At 42.7% G+C, this 13,660-nt stretch overlaps 1 protein-coding gene across 5 annotated transcripts in view; it reads right to left on the bottom strand.

Annotated features, from left to right (window-relative positions):
* Window positions 1–13,660, bottom strand: part of LOC115148681 (roundabout homolog 3) — a 304,721-nt gene that overhangs the window by 41,909 nt on the left and 249,152 nt on the right. For all 5 annotated transcript variants that reach the window (XM_029690781.1, XM_029690782.1, XM_029690784.1 and 2 more), the window contains 2 exons: window positions 4,069–4,193; window positions 12–183 (listed from right to left, as the gene is read on the bottom strand). In XM_029690781.1, coding sequence (XP_029546641.1) covers window positions 12–183; window positions 4,069–4,193 — 297 coding nt within the window. The remainder of the gene's footprint in view (window positions 1–11; window positions 184–4,068; window positions 4,194–13,660) is intronic.

Genomic DNA, 13,660 nt, shown 5'->3' on the forward strand with positions numbered 1-13,660 from the left:
CAGATACTCACCACTCTCAACCTCCAGCAGGGCCTTGGTGAGGATGCTCCCGGCCACAGAGATGGCCTGACAGATGTAGTATCCCGAGTCCTCACTGAGGACGTCTGTGATGGTCAGCTCCCCGCTCAGAGACACAGAGTATCGGCCGGACTGGGCAGCTTCCTGGATGGGGAACAGCAGGATCTGGGGAGGCAGGAAATGACACAACACCACATAACAGGTAGGCTGAAACCAGTCAGCACAGGGGGGATAAAACATCACAACACCATGTCACACATCTGGTAGGCTGAAACTGGTCAGCACAGGTAAAGAATATCATGATTTCTTACTGTAATTTGTACAAGCTACCTTCTTTTCACTCTGTCATTTAGGTTCGTATTGTGGAGTAACTAAAAAGTTGTTGATCCGTCCTCAATTTTTTCCTATCACAGCCGTTAAACTCTAACTGTTTTAAAGTCACCGTTGGCCTCATGGTGAAATCCTTGAGTGGTTTCTTTCCTCTCCGGCAACTGAGTTAGGAAGAACGCCTGTATCTTTGTAGTGATTGGGTGTATTGATACACCATCTAAAGTGTAATTAATAACTTCACCTTGCTCAAAGGGATATTCAATGTCTGCTTTTTTTATTTTTACCGATCCACCAATAGGTGCCCTTCTTTGCGAGGTTTTGGAAAAACTCCCTGGTCTTTGTTGTTGAATCTTTGTTTGAAATTCACTGCTCGAATGAGGGACCTTACAGATAATTGTATGTGTGGGGTACAGAGATGACGTAGTCATACACAAATCATGTTAAACATTATTATTGCACACAGAGAGAATCCATGCAATGTATTATGTGACAAGCAAATGTTTTATACTGAACTCATTTAGTCTTGCCATAACAAAGAGGTTGAATACTTGTTGACTCAAGACATTTCAGCTTGAAATGTTTAATGAATTTGTAAACATTTCTGAAAACATAATTGCAATTTCACATTATGGGGTATTATGTGAAGGCCAGTGACACAAAAACTCTAATTAATCCATTTTAAATGCAGACTGTAACACAACAAAATGTGGAAAAAGTCAAGGGGTGTGAATACTTTCTGAAGGCACTGTATGTGTGTGTGTGTGTGTGTTTGTTACATGCATGCAGTGTAATACACTACCAGTCAAAAGTTTGGACACACCTACTCATTCAAGGGTTTTTCTTTATTTTGACTATTTTCTACATTGTAGATTAGTGGGGAAAAAAGTGTTAAACAACTGAAAATATATTTTATATTCTTCAAAGTAGCCACCTTTTGCACGCGCTTGGCATTCTCTCAACCAGATTAACCTGGAATGCTTTTCCAACAGTCTTGAAGGAGTTCCCACATATGCTGAGCACTTGTTGGCTGCTTTTCCTTCACTTTGCGGTCCAACTCATCCCAAACCATCTCCATTGGGTTGAGGTCGGGTGATTGTGGAGGCCAGGTCATCTGATGCAGCACTCCATCACTCTCCTTCTTTGTCAAATAGCCCTTGCACAGCTTGGAGGTGTGTTGGGCCATTGTCCTGTAGAAAAACAAATGATAGTCCCACTAAGCACAAACCAGATGTGATGGTGTATCGTTGCAGAATGCTGTGGTAGCCATGCTGGCTAAGTGTGCCTTGAATTCTAAATCACCATCACACCTCCTCCTCCATGCTTCACGGTGGGAACTACACATGCGGAGATCATTCATTTACCTACTCTGCGTCTCACAAAGACACAGAAGTTGGAACCAAAAATCTCAAATTTGGACTCAAAAGACCAAAGGACAGATTTCCACCGGTTTAATGTCCATTGCTCATGTTTCTTAACCCAAGTAAATCTCTTCTTGTTATTGGTGTCCTTTAGTAGTGGTTTCTTTGCAGGAATTTGACCACAAAGTCCTGATTCAAGCAGTCTCCTCTGAACAGTTGATGTTGAGATGTGTCTGTTACTTGAACTCTGTGTATTTATTTGGGCTGCAATTTCTGAAGCTGGTAACTCTAATGAACTTATCCTCTGCACCATAGGTAACTCTGGGTCTTCCTTTCTTGTGGCGGTCTTCATGAGAGCCAGTTTCAGCATCACTCGATGGTTTTTGCAACTGAACTTTAAAATTTCCGGATTGACTGACCTTGGCTGACCTGAAATTCCACAAATGTACTTTTAACCACGCACACCTATTAATTGAAATGTATTCCAGGTGACTACCTCATGAAGCTAGTTGAGAGAATGCCAAGAGTGTGTAAAGCTGTCATTAAGGCAAAGGGTGGCTACTTTGAAGAATCTCAGTGTTTAGCACTTTTTTGGTTACTGCATGATTCCATATGTGTTATTTCATAGTTTTGATGTCTTCACTTATTCTACAATGTAGAACATTTTACAACTAAAGAAAAACCCTTGAATGAATAGGTGTGTCCAAACCTTTGACTGGTACTGTATGTGTGTGTGGTTTTCGCTGCCTCCAATGTGAATTTCGCGGGGTTCCAAGAGTGCGATGCTCTTTGACTCTGTCCTCGAAGAGGCTTAGAGCTGATCGGTGGAGAGCCCGTGGCTAGAGGTCAAGGGTGAAGGTATAATTGTGTGTGCGATGGAGAGAGGCAGAGAAGGAGGGAGAAAGGGAGGGGTTCACAGTGATGCTTAGAGGGAGTGATAGAGGGAGAAGAGGGTCACAGAGGAATAGAGGGAGGGATAGAAAGAGGGAGGAGAAGGGCACAGAGGGATAGAGGGAATCATTTCACTGCCCAGAGACAGTTAGACCAAAGAGAAGCCCTCAGTTATGCTCTCCATGGGTCTTGTGCTATTTAGAGCCAGGCAGTTTGGTGTTATCTAACACAGCCCTGGCAGGGCTACAAAGGGGGGCGCTCTCTCTCTCCCTCCCTCTTTCCCTCTCTCTCTCTGCACCTCCTATACAGTACTCCCACATACAATCCTTCGCTCTTTCCTTCTGCTTTCATCTACTTTTCCCATTCCCCTACCCTCTTTCTCATTGGCAACTCTCTGTTTCGACATCTCCCACTCTCTAGCTATACCAACCAACCCCTCACTCCCTCTTTCCACCTTCGCCCTCTTCATCTCTCTCTCTCCATCTCTCCCCCTCATCTGTCCCTAAGAGCGGTGCTACAGGCTCCCATGCACACACTCCCACCAGGCCTTTCAGCATGTTGATGCTTCACAGAACCCTCTGGATTCTAACAGTGACACACACACACACACATACTCTCTCCGATGCCTAAGGAGCCTATATACTCCTGGTGAGATCTGCTCTAAAGTGTAATATATCAAGGGGATTGCACATTACACCACAGACACTAGAGTTCACGTGTGTGTGTGTGTGTGTGTGTGTGTGTGTGTGTGTGTGTGTGTGTGTGTGTGTGTGTGTGTGTGTGTGTGTGTGTGTGTGTGTGTGTGTGTGTGTGTGTGTGTGTGTGCGTTTATGTTTTTAATCAGACATGACGCCATATACGCCATCTTTTGTGGACCCCAGGAAGAGTATAGCTGCTGAGTTAAAATACTATCCAACAATTCATTCAATGTGTGTGTTTCTCAGTGTGACTTGCCCAGGGACTGCGCTCAACTGAGAGAAAGCAGAGCCTGATAGCGACATTCAACGCTAGCAGAGCCAAGAACATGACAGATAAACTAGATAAGGTTCTCCTTAGGATAACCTTTATTTAACTAGGCAAGTCAGTTAAGAACACATTCTTATTTAGAATGACGGCCTACCCCAGCCAAAACCTAACGACGTTGTGCGTCGCCCTATGGGACTCCCAATTACGGCCGGTTGTGATACAGCCTGGAATCGAACCAGGTTGGTGGTCGCATGGCAATTTTTAAACCATGTTTTAATGATTCCAATGAATTGTGTTTATATTGTACCAGTTTTCATAAGGAGGTTTATAGTATGTGTGGTAACTGTATCCACCATCAACTTTTTACTTATCTGTATCCATGGAAGCCATTTTGTGCCAAAACCATGCTGACTGAACACCAGTTTCCACAGTGGAGTGGTCATATTGGTGTATACAGAACAACTGTGACCTGACCTGATACAATATTCCATGGTGTGTGTCTTACCTGGCTGCCTTCTTTCTGCCAGAACACAGCGGGTGGAGGGTTGCCCTTGGTACCACAGAGGAAGGTTACGGTGCGACCCTGGGCTGTGATCTGGTCCCGGGGTCGAACAACGATCTGAGGGGGCACTGTAGAGAGAGGGAAGAGTATGTTAGAATATCTAAAAAGATGTGCATGTTTTTATTTCTGCTGGACTGTGTGTTAACTCATTTCTCTAAGTCAGGATGTGTGTGTGTCTACGTGTGTGAGTGACCCTTTCTTAATGTGAGTGTGTGTCAGGTCTGCATGCACTGTGTATGTCCACCAAGCTGTCACCACTGACACTGTGCACGTGTGTAATTCTTAGGGGCCCACCAAAACACTGTGTGATAACAGTTCATCCCTTTCTATATAACACAAACACTACGGGCACACACACACACACACACACACACACACCTCTGTTTAAAATCACCACTTTGACACCCAAACCAGCTCAAACCAGCTCAAAGGGCTGAAATGTCAGAAAGAGGACAAAGCATTGACGGATAACAGAGATGCAATGAGGGTGCTTTGTGTGTGTGGATTTCTAGGACACACTTGACAATTTCTTGTACACACTTGTCTTCATTGAGAAACTCCATGTAGGCAGATGCACCACCACATTTAACATTGATAAAGAGCTTTACAGAATGAGTACTGGTCGGTGCAGTGATAGAACTGAGCATCACTTTCATGTCGCTACAGCGACGATATTTGACTTGTGCACGGTTTCTCCAATTACAATTTCTTCACTTATTGCATCTGTTTTCATGGGCTCGTGTTTTGAAGCCCTCTCGAGAAAAAACTGTTCATGTCGAAAATCCATGCTATTACAAACTTGCTTCCTCATATTATCGTTGCGATGCTGACCCGAGCACGAGCCACTGCAGCTAATAGGACTAGGATCGTTTTTTTAAAGCTCTACTTACAAGAATGTGACCCAGTGTAATTTGCAGCTAGTTAGCACTGGCTAGTTGAATTCTCATTGGCCTCTGTGTCCTTGCCAAAAGTATAGGATCATTGGAGCCTGCTCTTCTATATGCTAATTGGCTACCATATATAGGCTGCTGGAGGAGCATATAGAGGATCCCACTCTGCCTCTCTATCCAACTCAGTCACGTACATCTTAAACTAAGACACAAATCTGGAAGTTGGGGGGGTCACTTCTTGATCAAGGACCTTGTAAAAATTATGTATTTGAAAGACAATAATAATAAAATGGGAAATAGGGGAGAAACCCCCCCCACTATATCCTCCCAATCTCTCCTCCATGACACCTATCACACCCACGCACGTACCCAAACACACACATACAGCAACCTCTTGATTGCTATTGATCACACCACCAGCTATTGGCTCATTTTGCACGGAGGGACTGAATGTGTAATGATGTAACCTTTGCCCTTGTGGTGCCTAATTGATTTCTCATCTCCCTGCCTGATCCCCCTCTCTTATTTCCCTTTCACTCTCAATTGGAGATTGAGAGGAGGGGAAGGGAGGGAGGGAGGGTGGAAAGAAATGTATTGAAAGCCAGGGAGTAGAGAGAAAGGAGAGAGGTGGTGTGTGTGTGTGTGTGTGTGTGTGTGTGTGTGTGTGTGTGTGTGTGTGTGTGTGAGAGAGAGAGAGCTGGTCCTGGGGCTCTGTTCACAAACACAAACAGACCCCACAGAGCCCCAGGACAGCAACAGAATTAGACCCAACCAAAAGATAAATACTTGACACATTGGATAGAATTAACAAAAAAACAGAGCCAACTAGAATGCTATTTGGCCCTAAACAGAGAGTACACAGTGGCAGAATACCTGACCACTGTGACTGACCCACAATTAAGGAAATCTTTGACTATGTACAGACTCAGTGAGCATAGCCTTGCTATTGAGAAAGGCTGCCGAAGGCAGACCTGGCTCTCAAGAGAAGACAGGCTATGTGCACACTGCCCACAAAATGAGGTGAAAACTGAGCTGCACTTCCTAACTTCCTGCCAAAAGTATGACCATATTAGAGACACATATTTCGCTCAGATTACACAGACCCACAAAGAATTTGAAAACAAATCCAATTTTGATAAACTCCCATATCTGTTGGGTGAAATACCACAGTGTGCAATCACAGCAGCAAGATTTGTGACCTGTTGCCACAAGAAAAGGGCAACCAGTGAAGCGCAAACACCACTATATTTATGTTTATTTACTTTACCTTTTCATACTTTAACTATTTGCACATCATTACAACACTGTATATAGACTTAATATGACATTTGAAATGTCTTTATTCTTTTGGAACTGTTGTGAGAGTAAATTCTACTGTTAATTTTGTGTTGTTCATTTCACTTTTGTTTATCATCTATTTCACTTGCTTTGGCAATGTAAACATATGTTTCTCATGCCAATAAAGCCCCTTAAATTGAATTGAAAGAAAGAAGAGAGTTTGGGGGAGTGAGAGGTCAGAGAGAGGTCAGCGAGAGGAGGAGGCAAAAAAGAGAGCGAGAGAGTAGAGAGATGGAGGGAGGTACATTTACAGAGAGGAGGAAGTAAAAGGAAAAGCGAGAGAGGTCTGGCAGAGCACATACATAGTGCCTTGGGTAGTATCCTCATTACCTCTGCTCCCATTTCCTTTCAATTAATCAAACCAATAGACTTTCAAGGAGCAAAATCTCAGCATTCATTATCGACCCACCTAGAGAAGTTAGTCTAACAGAAAAACTATAACCAATTTGTTCGGTTACCTGTGTTTAATTCAGGATGGTTGCTCTATTTCTGAAGTGTGTACATTCTTAGAAAAAAAAAGATGCTATCTAGAACCTAAAATGGTTCTTCGGCTGTCTCCATGGGGAACCCTTTGAAGAACACTTTTTGATTCCAGGTAGAACCCTTTTGCTTGTTCTAAAATAGTTCTACCTGGAACAAAAAGGGTTCTGCTATGGGGACAGCCGAAGAACCCTTTGAGAACCTTTTTTTCTAAGTGTACCACAAGCTTTCATCCTCCTCGATCGACCCCTTCTCCCTGCCACCCTCGCTCTTCGCACAGTGGGACATAAATCACTCGCAAAATAGACCCAGGGCAGAGGTCGCGGAGGGTCATGTCCAGGGGTCAAACGAGACTCCACATGCCAACCCTAAAGGTCAACAAGGTCAAACCTGACATCCCCTGCTGTCTGTCATTTGGGCTTTGGGCTGTGGGGCAGAAGAAGAGCTAGCTAGCGAACAAAAGTAAACACCAGCAAAAGGCATAATCTATGTTTCACCATATTCTGTCTCAGTAGCTATCTCCGGGGCATGCGCTCCTATTGATTCAATCCCATTCTCACGGTTGACGCAAGCGCTGAATTAGTGAAGAAAGGCAGCGTAATACCCACATCTTATGTAACCTCACCGTAGGCTTGTGCACAAACAGACACATACAACAAAAATGCACTATCAAAACAAGCAAAGCCAACGTACAGTGCCTTCAGAAAGCATTCACAACCCTTGACTTTTTCCATAATTTGTTGTGTTATACAGTCTGAATTTAAAATGGATTAAATAGAGATAGTTTGTCACTGGTCTACACTCTAAAAACAAATGTGCTATCTAGAACCTAAAAGGGTTCTTCAGCTATCCCCATAGGAGAACCCTTTGAAGAACCCTTTTTGGTTCCAGGTAGAACCCTTTTGAGTTCCATGTAGAACCCTCCAACCCAAAAAGGCCTGTGGTGTTGATGGTATCCTCACCTAGACTACTTTATCACTGACCTCAACCCAGAGTCTCTCAGAGCGTTCACAGTCAGCCCACTGACACCCCTATCAGATCACAGCAAAATCACAGTCTACTTGAACAGAGCAATCCTCAATCATGAGGCATCAAAGCCAAAGGAACTGGCAGCATAAAATCTTAACATTATATTTGACCTCTCAGCTTCCCTATCAAATCTAAAAATGTCAAACAGAAAACCGAAGAAAATGAACAACAATGACAAATGGTTTGATGAAGAATGCAAAAACCTAAGAAAGAAATTGAGAAACCTGTCCAACCAAAAACATAGAGACCCAGAAAACCTGAGCCTACGCATTCACTATGGTGAATCACTAAAACAATACATAAATACACTACGGAAAAAGAAGGAACAGCACATCAGAAATCAGCTCAATTAACCACTTCTGGGAAAATTGGAAAACACTAAACAACACGAGAATTATCTTTCCAAAATGGAGATGTATGGGTAAACCACTTCTCCAATCTTTTTGGATCTATAACAAAGAACAAACAGCAAAACATATACATGATCAAATACAAATCTTAGAATCAACTATTAAAGACTACCAGAACCCACTGGATTCTCCAATTACCTTTTAATGAACTACAGGACAAAATAAAAACCCTCCAACCCAAAAAGGCCTGTGGTGTTGATGGTATCCTCAATGAAATTATAAAATATACAGACAACAAATTCCAATTGGTTATACTAAAACTCTTTAACATCCTTCTTAGCTCTGGCATCTTCCCCAATATTTGGAACCACGGACTGATCAGCCAAATCCACAAAAGTGGAGACAAATTTAACCCCAATAACTACCGTGGGATATGGATCAACAGCAACCTTGGGAAAATCCTCTGCATTATCATTAACAGCAGACGACTTGAACATTTCCTCAGTGAAAACAATGTACTGAGCAAATGTTAAATTAGCTTTTTACCAAATTATCGTACAACAGACCACGTATTCACCCTGCACACCCTAATTGACAAACAAACAAACCAAAACAAAGGCAAAGTCTTATCATGCTTTGTTGATTTAAAAAAAGCCTTAAGAGTCAATTTGGCATGAGGGTCTGCTATACAAATTGATGGAAAGTGGTGTTGTGGGAAAAACATACGACATTATAAAATCCATGTACACAAACAACAAGTGCGTGGTTTAAAATTGGCAAAAAAACACACATTTCTTCCGACAGGGCCGTGGGGTGAGAAGGGATGCAGCTTAAGCCCCACCCTCTCTGGCTCTCAAGAGAAGACAGGCTATGTGCACACTGCCCACAAAATGAGGTGGAAACTGAGGTGCACCTCCTAACCTCCTGCCAAATGTATGACCATATTAGAGACACATATTTCCCTCAGATTACACAGACCCACAAAGAATTTGAAAACAAATCCAATTTTGATAAACTCCCATATCTATTTGGTGAAATACCACAGTGTGACATCACAGCAGCACGATTTGTGACCTGTTCCCACAAGAAAAGGGCAACCAGTGAAGAACAAACACCATTGTAAATACAACCCACATTTCTGTTTAGTTATTTTACCTTTTGTACTTCAACCATTTTTTTTTATTTAGCCTTTATTTAACTAGGCAAGTCAGTTAAGAACAAATTCTTATTTACTATGGTGGTCTAGGAACAGTGGGTTCATTGCCTTGTTCAGGGGCAGGACGACAGATTTTTACCTTCTCAGCTCAGGGATTCGATCTAGCAACCTTTTGGTTACTTGCCCAACGCTGTAACCACTAGGCTACCTACTGCCCCATTTGCACATCGTTACAACACTGTATATATTCATAATAGGACATTTGTAATGTATTTATTACCCTGGAACTTCTGTGAGTGTAATGTTTACTGTTCATTTTATTGTTTATTTCACTTTTGTATATTATCTACTTCACTTGCTTTGGCAATGTTAACATATGTTTCCCCATGCCAATACAGCCCCTTGAATTGAATAGGGGGGGGCTATGATCCTAACCCAAGGGCACGTCATGACAGGCTGTAACACAACCAATGTGGAATAAGTCAAGGGGTATGAATACTTTCTGAAGGCACTGTACTGTGATGATATACCAACAATAACAACAAAACAAGCCCTGTTTCCACTCCACACTAGACAAGGGGCTTGATTACGACAACTTGACTAAGCGCAAATCCATCTACTTCTATCTTAGAATGATTGGTGGGGTTTTCAACTGGGACTTTTCCCCCTCCGAAGCTCCATTTCGAGAATAACAATGGCGATGCTTGATTTGAGGAGGCACACTCTCTTGCACATCGCCTATGGCTACAATAAATAATTAGCCATAATGGGCACAGCGCTACACTGCTGAGCTTCAGAGGCAGGGAAAACAGAGAAGCATGAACGTTCTCACTTGGGATAGCACATTGTGTGAACACACTGTAATGGATATAAAATATACATACATATACATACAACGTATCAGACGTGTCATAGGGAAGAAATGAGAAATGGCATCCGCCTACTACACGTTTTGGAAACTTAGTTCTATATTTAAAGCCACAATCCTGAATTTGTTTATCAGTCAAAGGTCACTTGGTTTGGTTTTAAGCTGAGGGATGGGGCTGGAGAAATGTTGGATGGTTCAAAATGGAGTCTTTCATTTATCCACCATGAAATAAAGACACTTGCTTTGATTTTCAAAAAGGGGAGTCCATTGACTTATGTTAAGTGCCTATTGCAACCAAGTACACACATAACTGAGAAAACATGAATAAGAGAGAGTATTTTAACCTGTGGGAGTTCAGGACTCTTTCTTTATGATAAGATAAATGAGGGAGGTATGTTAGGAAGGAGAGTGGTGGTCAGAGTGAGAGGTAAAGCAGCTGTGAGATGGTGTGTGTGTGCGCGCATGTGTGAGTGTACAGATGCGTGTTCACGAGGAAGTGTGTGTGTGTGTGTGTGTGTTTGTGTGTATAGCACTTTTCAACTGATTCCTCAGCCCCCCACATACTGTGCTTATGCTAGGCCAGATCAGAGTGCAGTTAGTTTCAGTGCTGAAGTTGAATGGAACACAGTAACTCACAGCAGGCCTCTATATCAAACAGCGGCAGACAAAGTGGTTACAACAGACGATCTAAAACAATGCATTAAGAGAAACGGGGCTCACAGTAGGTGCGCGTGCGAGTGCGTAAATAGGCCTTCAAATCCTCAACGTTATACAGCTGTACCATTGAGAGCTTCTTGACTGGCTGTATCATTGCTTGGAATGGCAATAGCACCTCCCTTGATCACGTGGCGCTACAGCTAACAATAGCTAACAAAATGGCTACACGGACAGAGTTGACCCTTGTGTCTTATTTGTATTTTTGCACGTAATGTATTGAGATAAGCATCAATAGGTTGACACTCGTCTTTTACTATTGACTGCAAATGTATTGACATAATCATCAACCCCATGACACCTATATGTTTCCATAGAATGCAATGTATTGATATAAGTGTCAATTGGTTGACACTTATCTTTCCCCATTGACTGTGATGTATTGACTTGTGTCAACCTTGTGACACTCATCTTTTACCATTGAATGCAATGTATTAACAACAGCTTCTAGCCCCAAGCCATAAGACTGCTAAATAGCTAACTAAATAGCTAACAAAATGACTACATGGACTGAGTTGACCCTTCTGTGTGTATATACAGTACCAGTCAAACGTTTGGACACACCTACTCATTCAAGGGGTTTTCTTTATTTTAACTATTTTCTACATTGTAGAATAATAGTGAAGACATCAAAAATATGAAATAACACATATGGAATCATGTAGTAACCAAAAAAAGTGTTAAACAAATCAAAATATATTTTATATTTGAGATTCTTGAAAGTAGCCACCCTTTGCCTTGATGACAACTTTGCACACTCTTGGCATTCTCTCAACCAGTTTCATGAGGTAGTCACCTGGAATGCATTTCAATTAACAGTTGTGCCTTCTTAAAAGTTAATTTGTGGAATTTCTTTCCTTCTTAATTCGTTTGAACCAATCAGTTGTGTTGTGACAAGGAAGGGGTTCAATTCTCGTGATGACTCTTTTCTTTGTATATATCAATGATGTCGCCCTTGCTGCTGGTGATTCTCTGATCCACCGCTATGCAGACAACACCATTCTGTATACATCTGGCCCTTCTTTGGACACTGTGCTAACAAACCTCCAAACGAGCTTCAATGCCATACAACACTCCTTCCGTGGCCTCCAACTGCTTTTAAATGCTAGTAAAACTAAGTGCATGCTCTTCAACCGATTGCTGTCCGCACCCGCCCACCCGACTAGCATCACTACTATGGACGGTTCTGACTTAGAATATGTGGACAACTACAAATACCTAGGTGTCTGTTTAGACTGTAAACTCTCCTTCCAGACTCACATTAAGCATCTCCAATCCAAAATTAAATCTAGAGAATCGGCTTTCCATTTTGCAACAAAGCCTCCTTCACTCACGCTGCCAAACATACCCTCCTAAAACTGACTATCCTTCCGATCCTTGACATGCCGGCGATGTCATTTACAAAATAGCCTCCAATACTCTTCTCAGCAAACTGGATGTAGTCTCACAGTGCCATCCGTTTTGTCACCAAAGCCTCATATACTACCCAGCACTGTGACCTGTATGTGTCACACCCTGATCTGTTTCACTTGTCCTTGTGATTGTCTCCACCCCCTCCAGATGTCGCTTGTTTTCCCCAGTGTATTTATCCCTGTGTTTCCTCTCTCTGTGCCAGTTTTTCTTGTATGTCCAAGTCAACCAATGTGTTTTTCCCCGTGCTCATGCCTTTTCTATTCTCTTTTTGCTAGTCCTCCCGGTTTTGACCCTTGCCTGTTTCTGGACTCTGTACCCGCCTGCCTGACCATTCTGCCTGCCTTGACCTCGAGCCTGCCTGCCACTCTGTACCTCCTGGACTCTGAACTGGTTTTGACCTTTTGCCTGTCCACGACCATTCTCTTGCCTACGCCTTTTTGGATCAATAAACATCTAAGACTCCAACCATCTGCCTCCTGTGTCTGCATCTGGGTCTCGCCTTGTGCCCTGATAGTATGCTCTCGTTAGCTGGCCCTCGCTTCATATTTGTCGCCAAACCCACTGGCTCCAGGTCATCTATTAGTCTTTGCTAGGTAAAGCCCCGCCTTAGCTCACTGGTCAACATAGCAACACCCACCTGTAGCACGCGCTCCAGCAGGTATATTTCACTGGTCATCCCCAAAGCCAACACTTGCTTCGGTCGCCTTTCCTTCCAGTTCTCTGCTGCCAACGACTGGAACAAACTGCAAAAATCACTGAAGCTGGAGTCTTACATCTCCCTCTCTAACTGTAAGCATCAGCTGTCAGAGCAGCTTACCGATCACTGTACCTGTACACAGCCCATCTGTAAATAGCCCGCCCAACTACCTCATCCACATATTGTTACTTATCCTCTTGCTCTTTTGCACCCAATAATCTACTTGCACATCATCATCTGCACATCTATCACTCCAGTGTTAATGCTAAATTGTAAATATTTTGCATCTATGGCCTATTTATTGCCTTACCTCCCTACTCTTCTACATTTGCACACACTGTACATAGATTGTTCTATTGTGTTATTGACTGTATGTTTGTTTGTGTAACTCTGTGTTGTTTTTGTCGCACTGCTTTGCTTTATCTTGGCCAGGTCGCAGTTGTAAATGAGAACTTGTTCTCAACTGGCCTACCTGGTTAAATAAAGATGAAATAAAAAAAGGGGGGGGGGGTATACAGAAGATAGCCCTATTTGGTAAAAGAACATTCCATATTATGGCAAGAACAGCTCAAATAAGCAAAGAGAAATGACAGCCCATCA

The sequence above is a fragment of the Salmo trutta genome, chromosome 15 (assembly GCF_901001165.1).
Source record: "Salmo trutta chromosome 15, fSalTru1.1, whole genome shotgun sequence".
Classification (NCBI taxonomy): Eukaryota; Metazoa; Chordata; class Actinopteri; order Salmoniformes; family Salmonidae; genus Salmo; species Salmo trutta.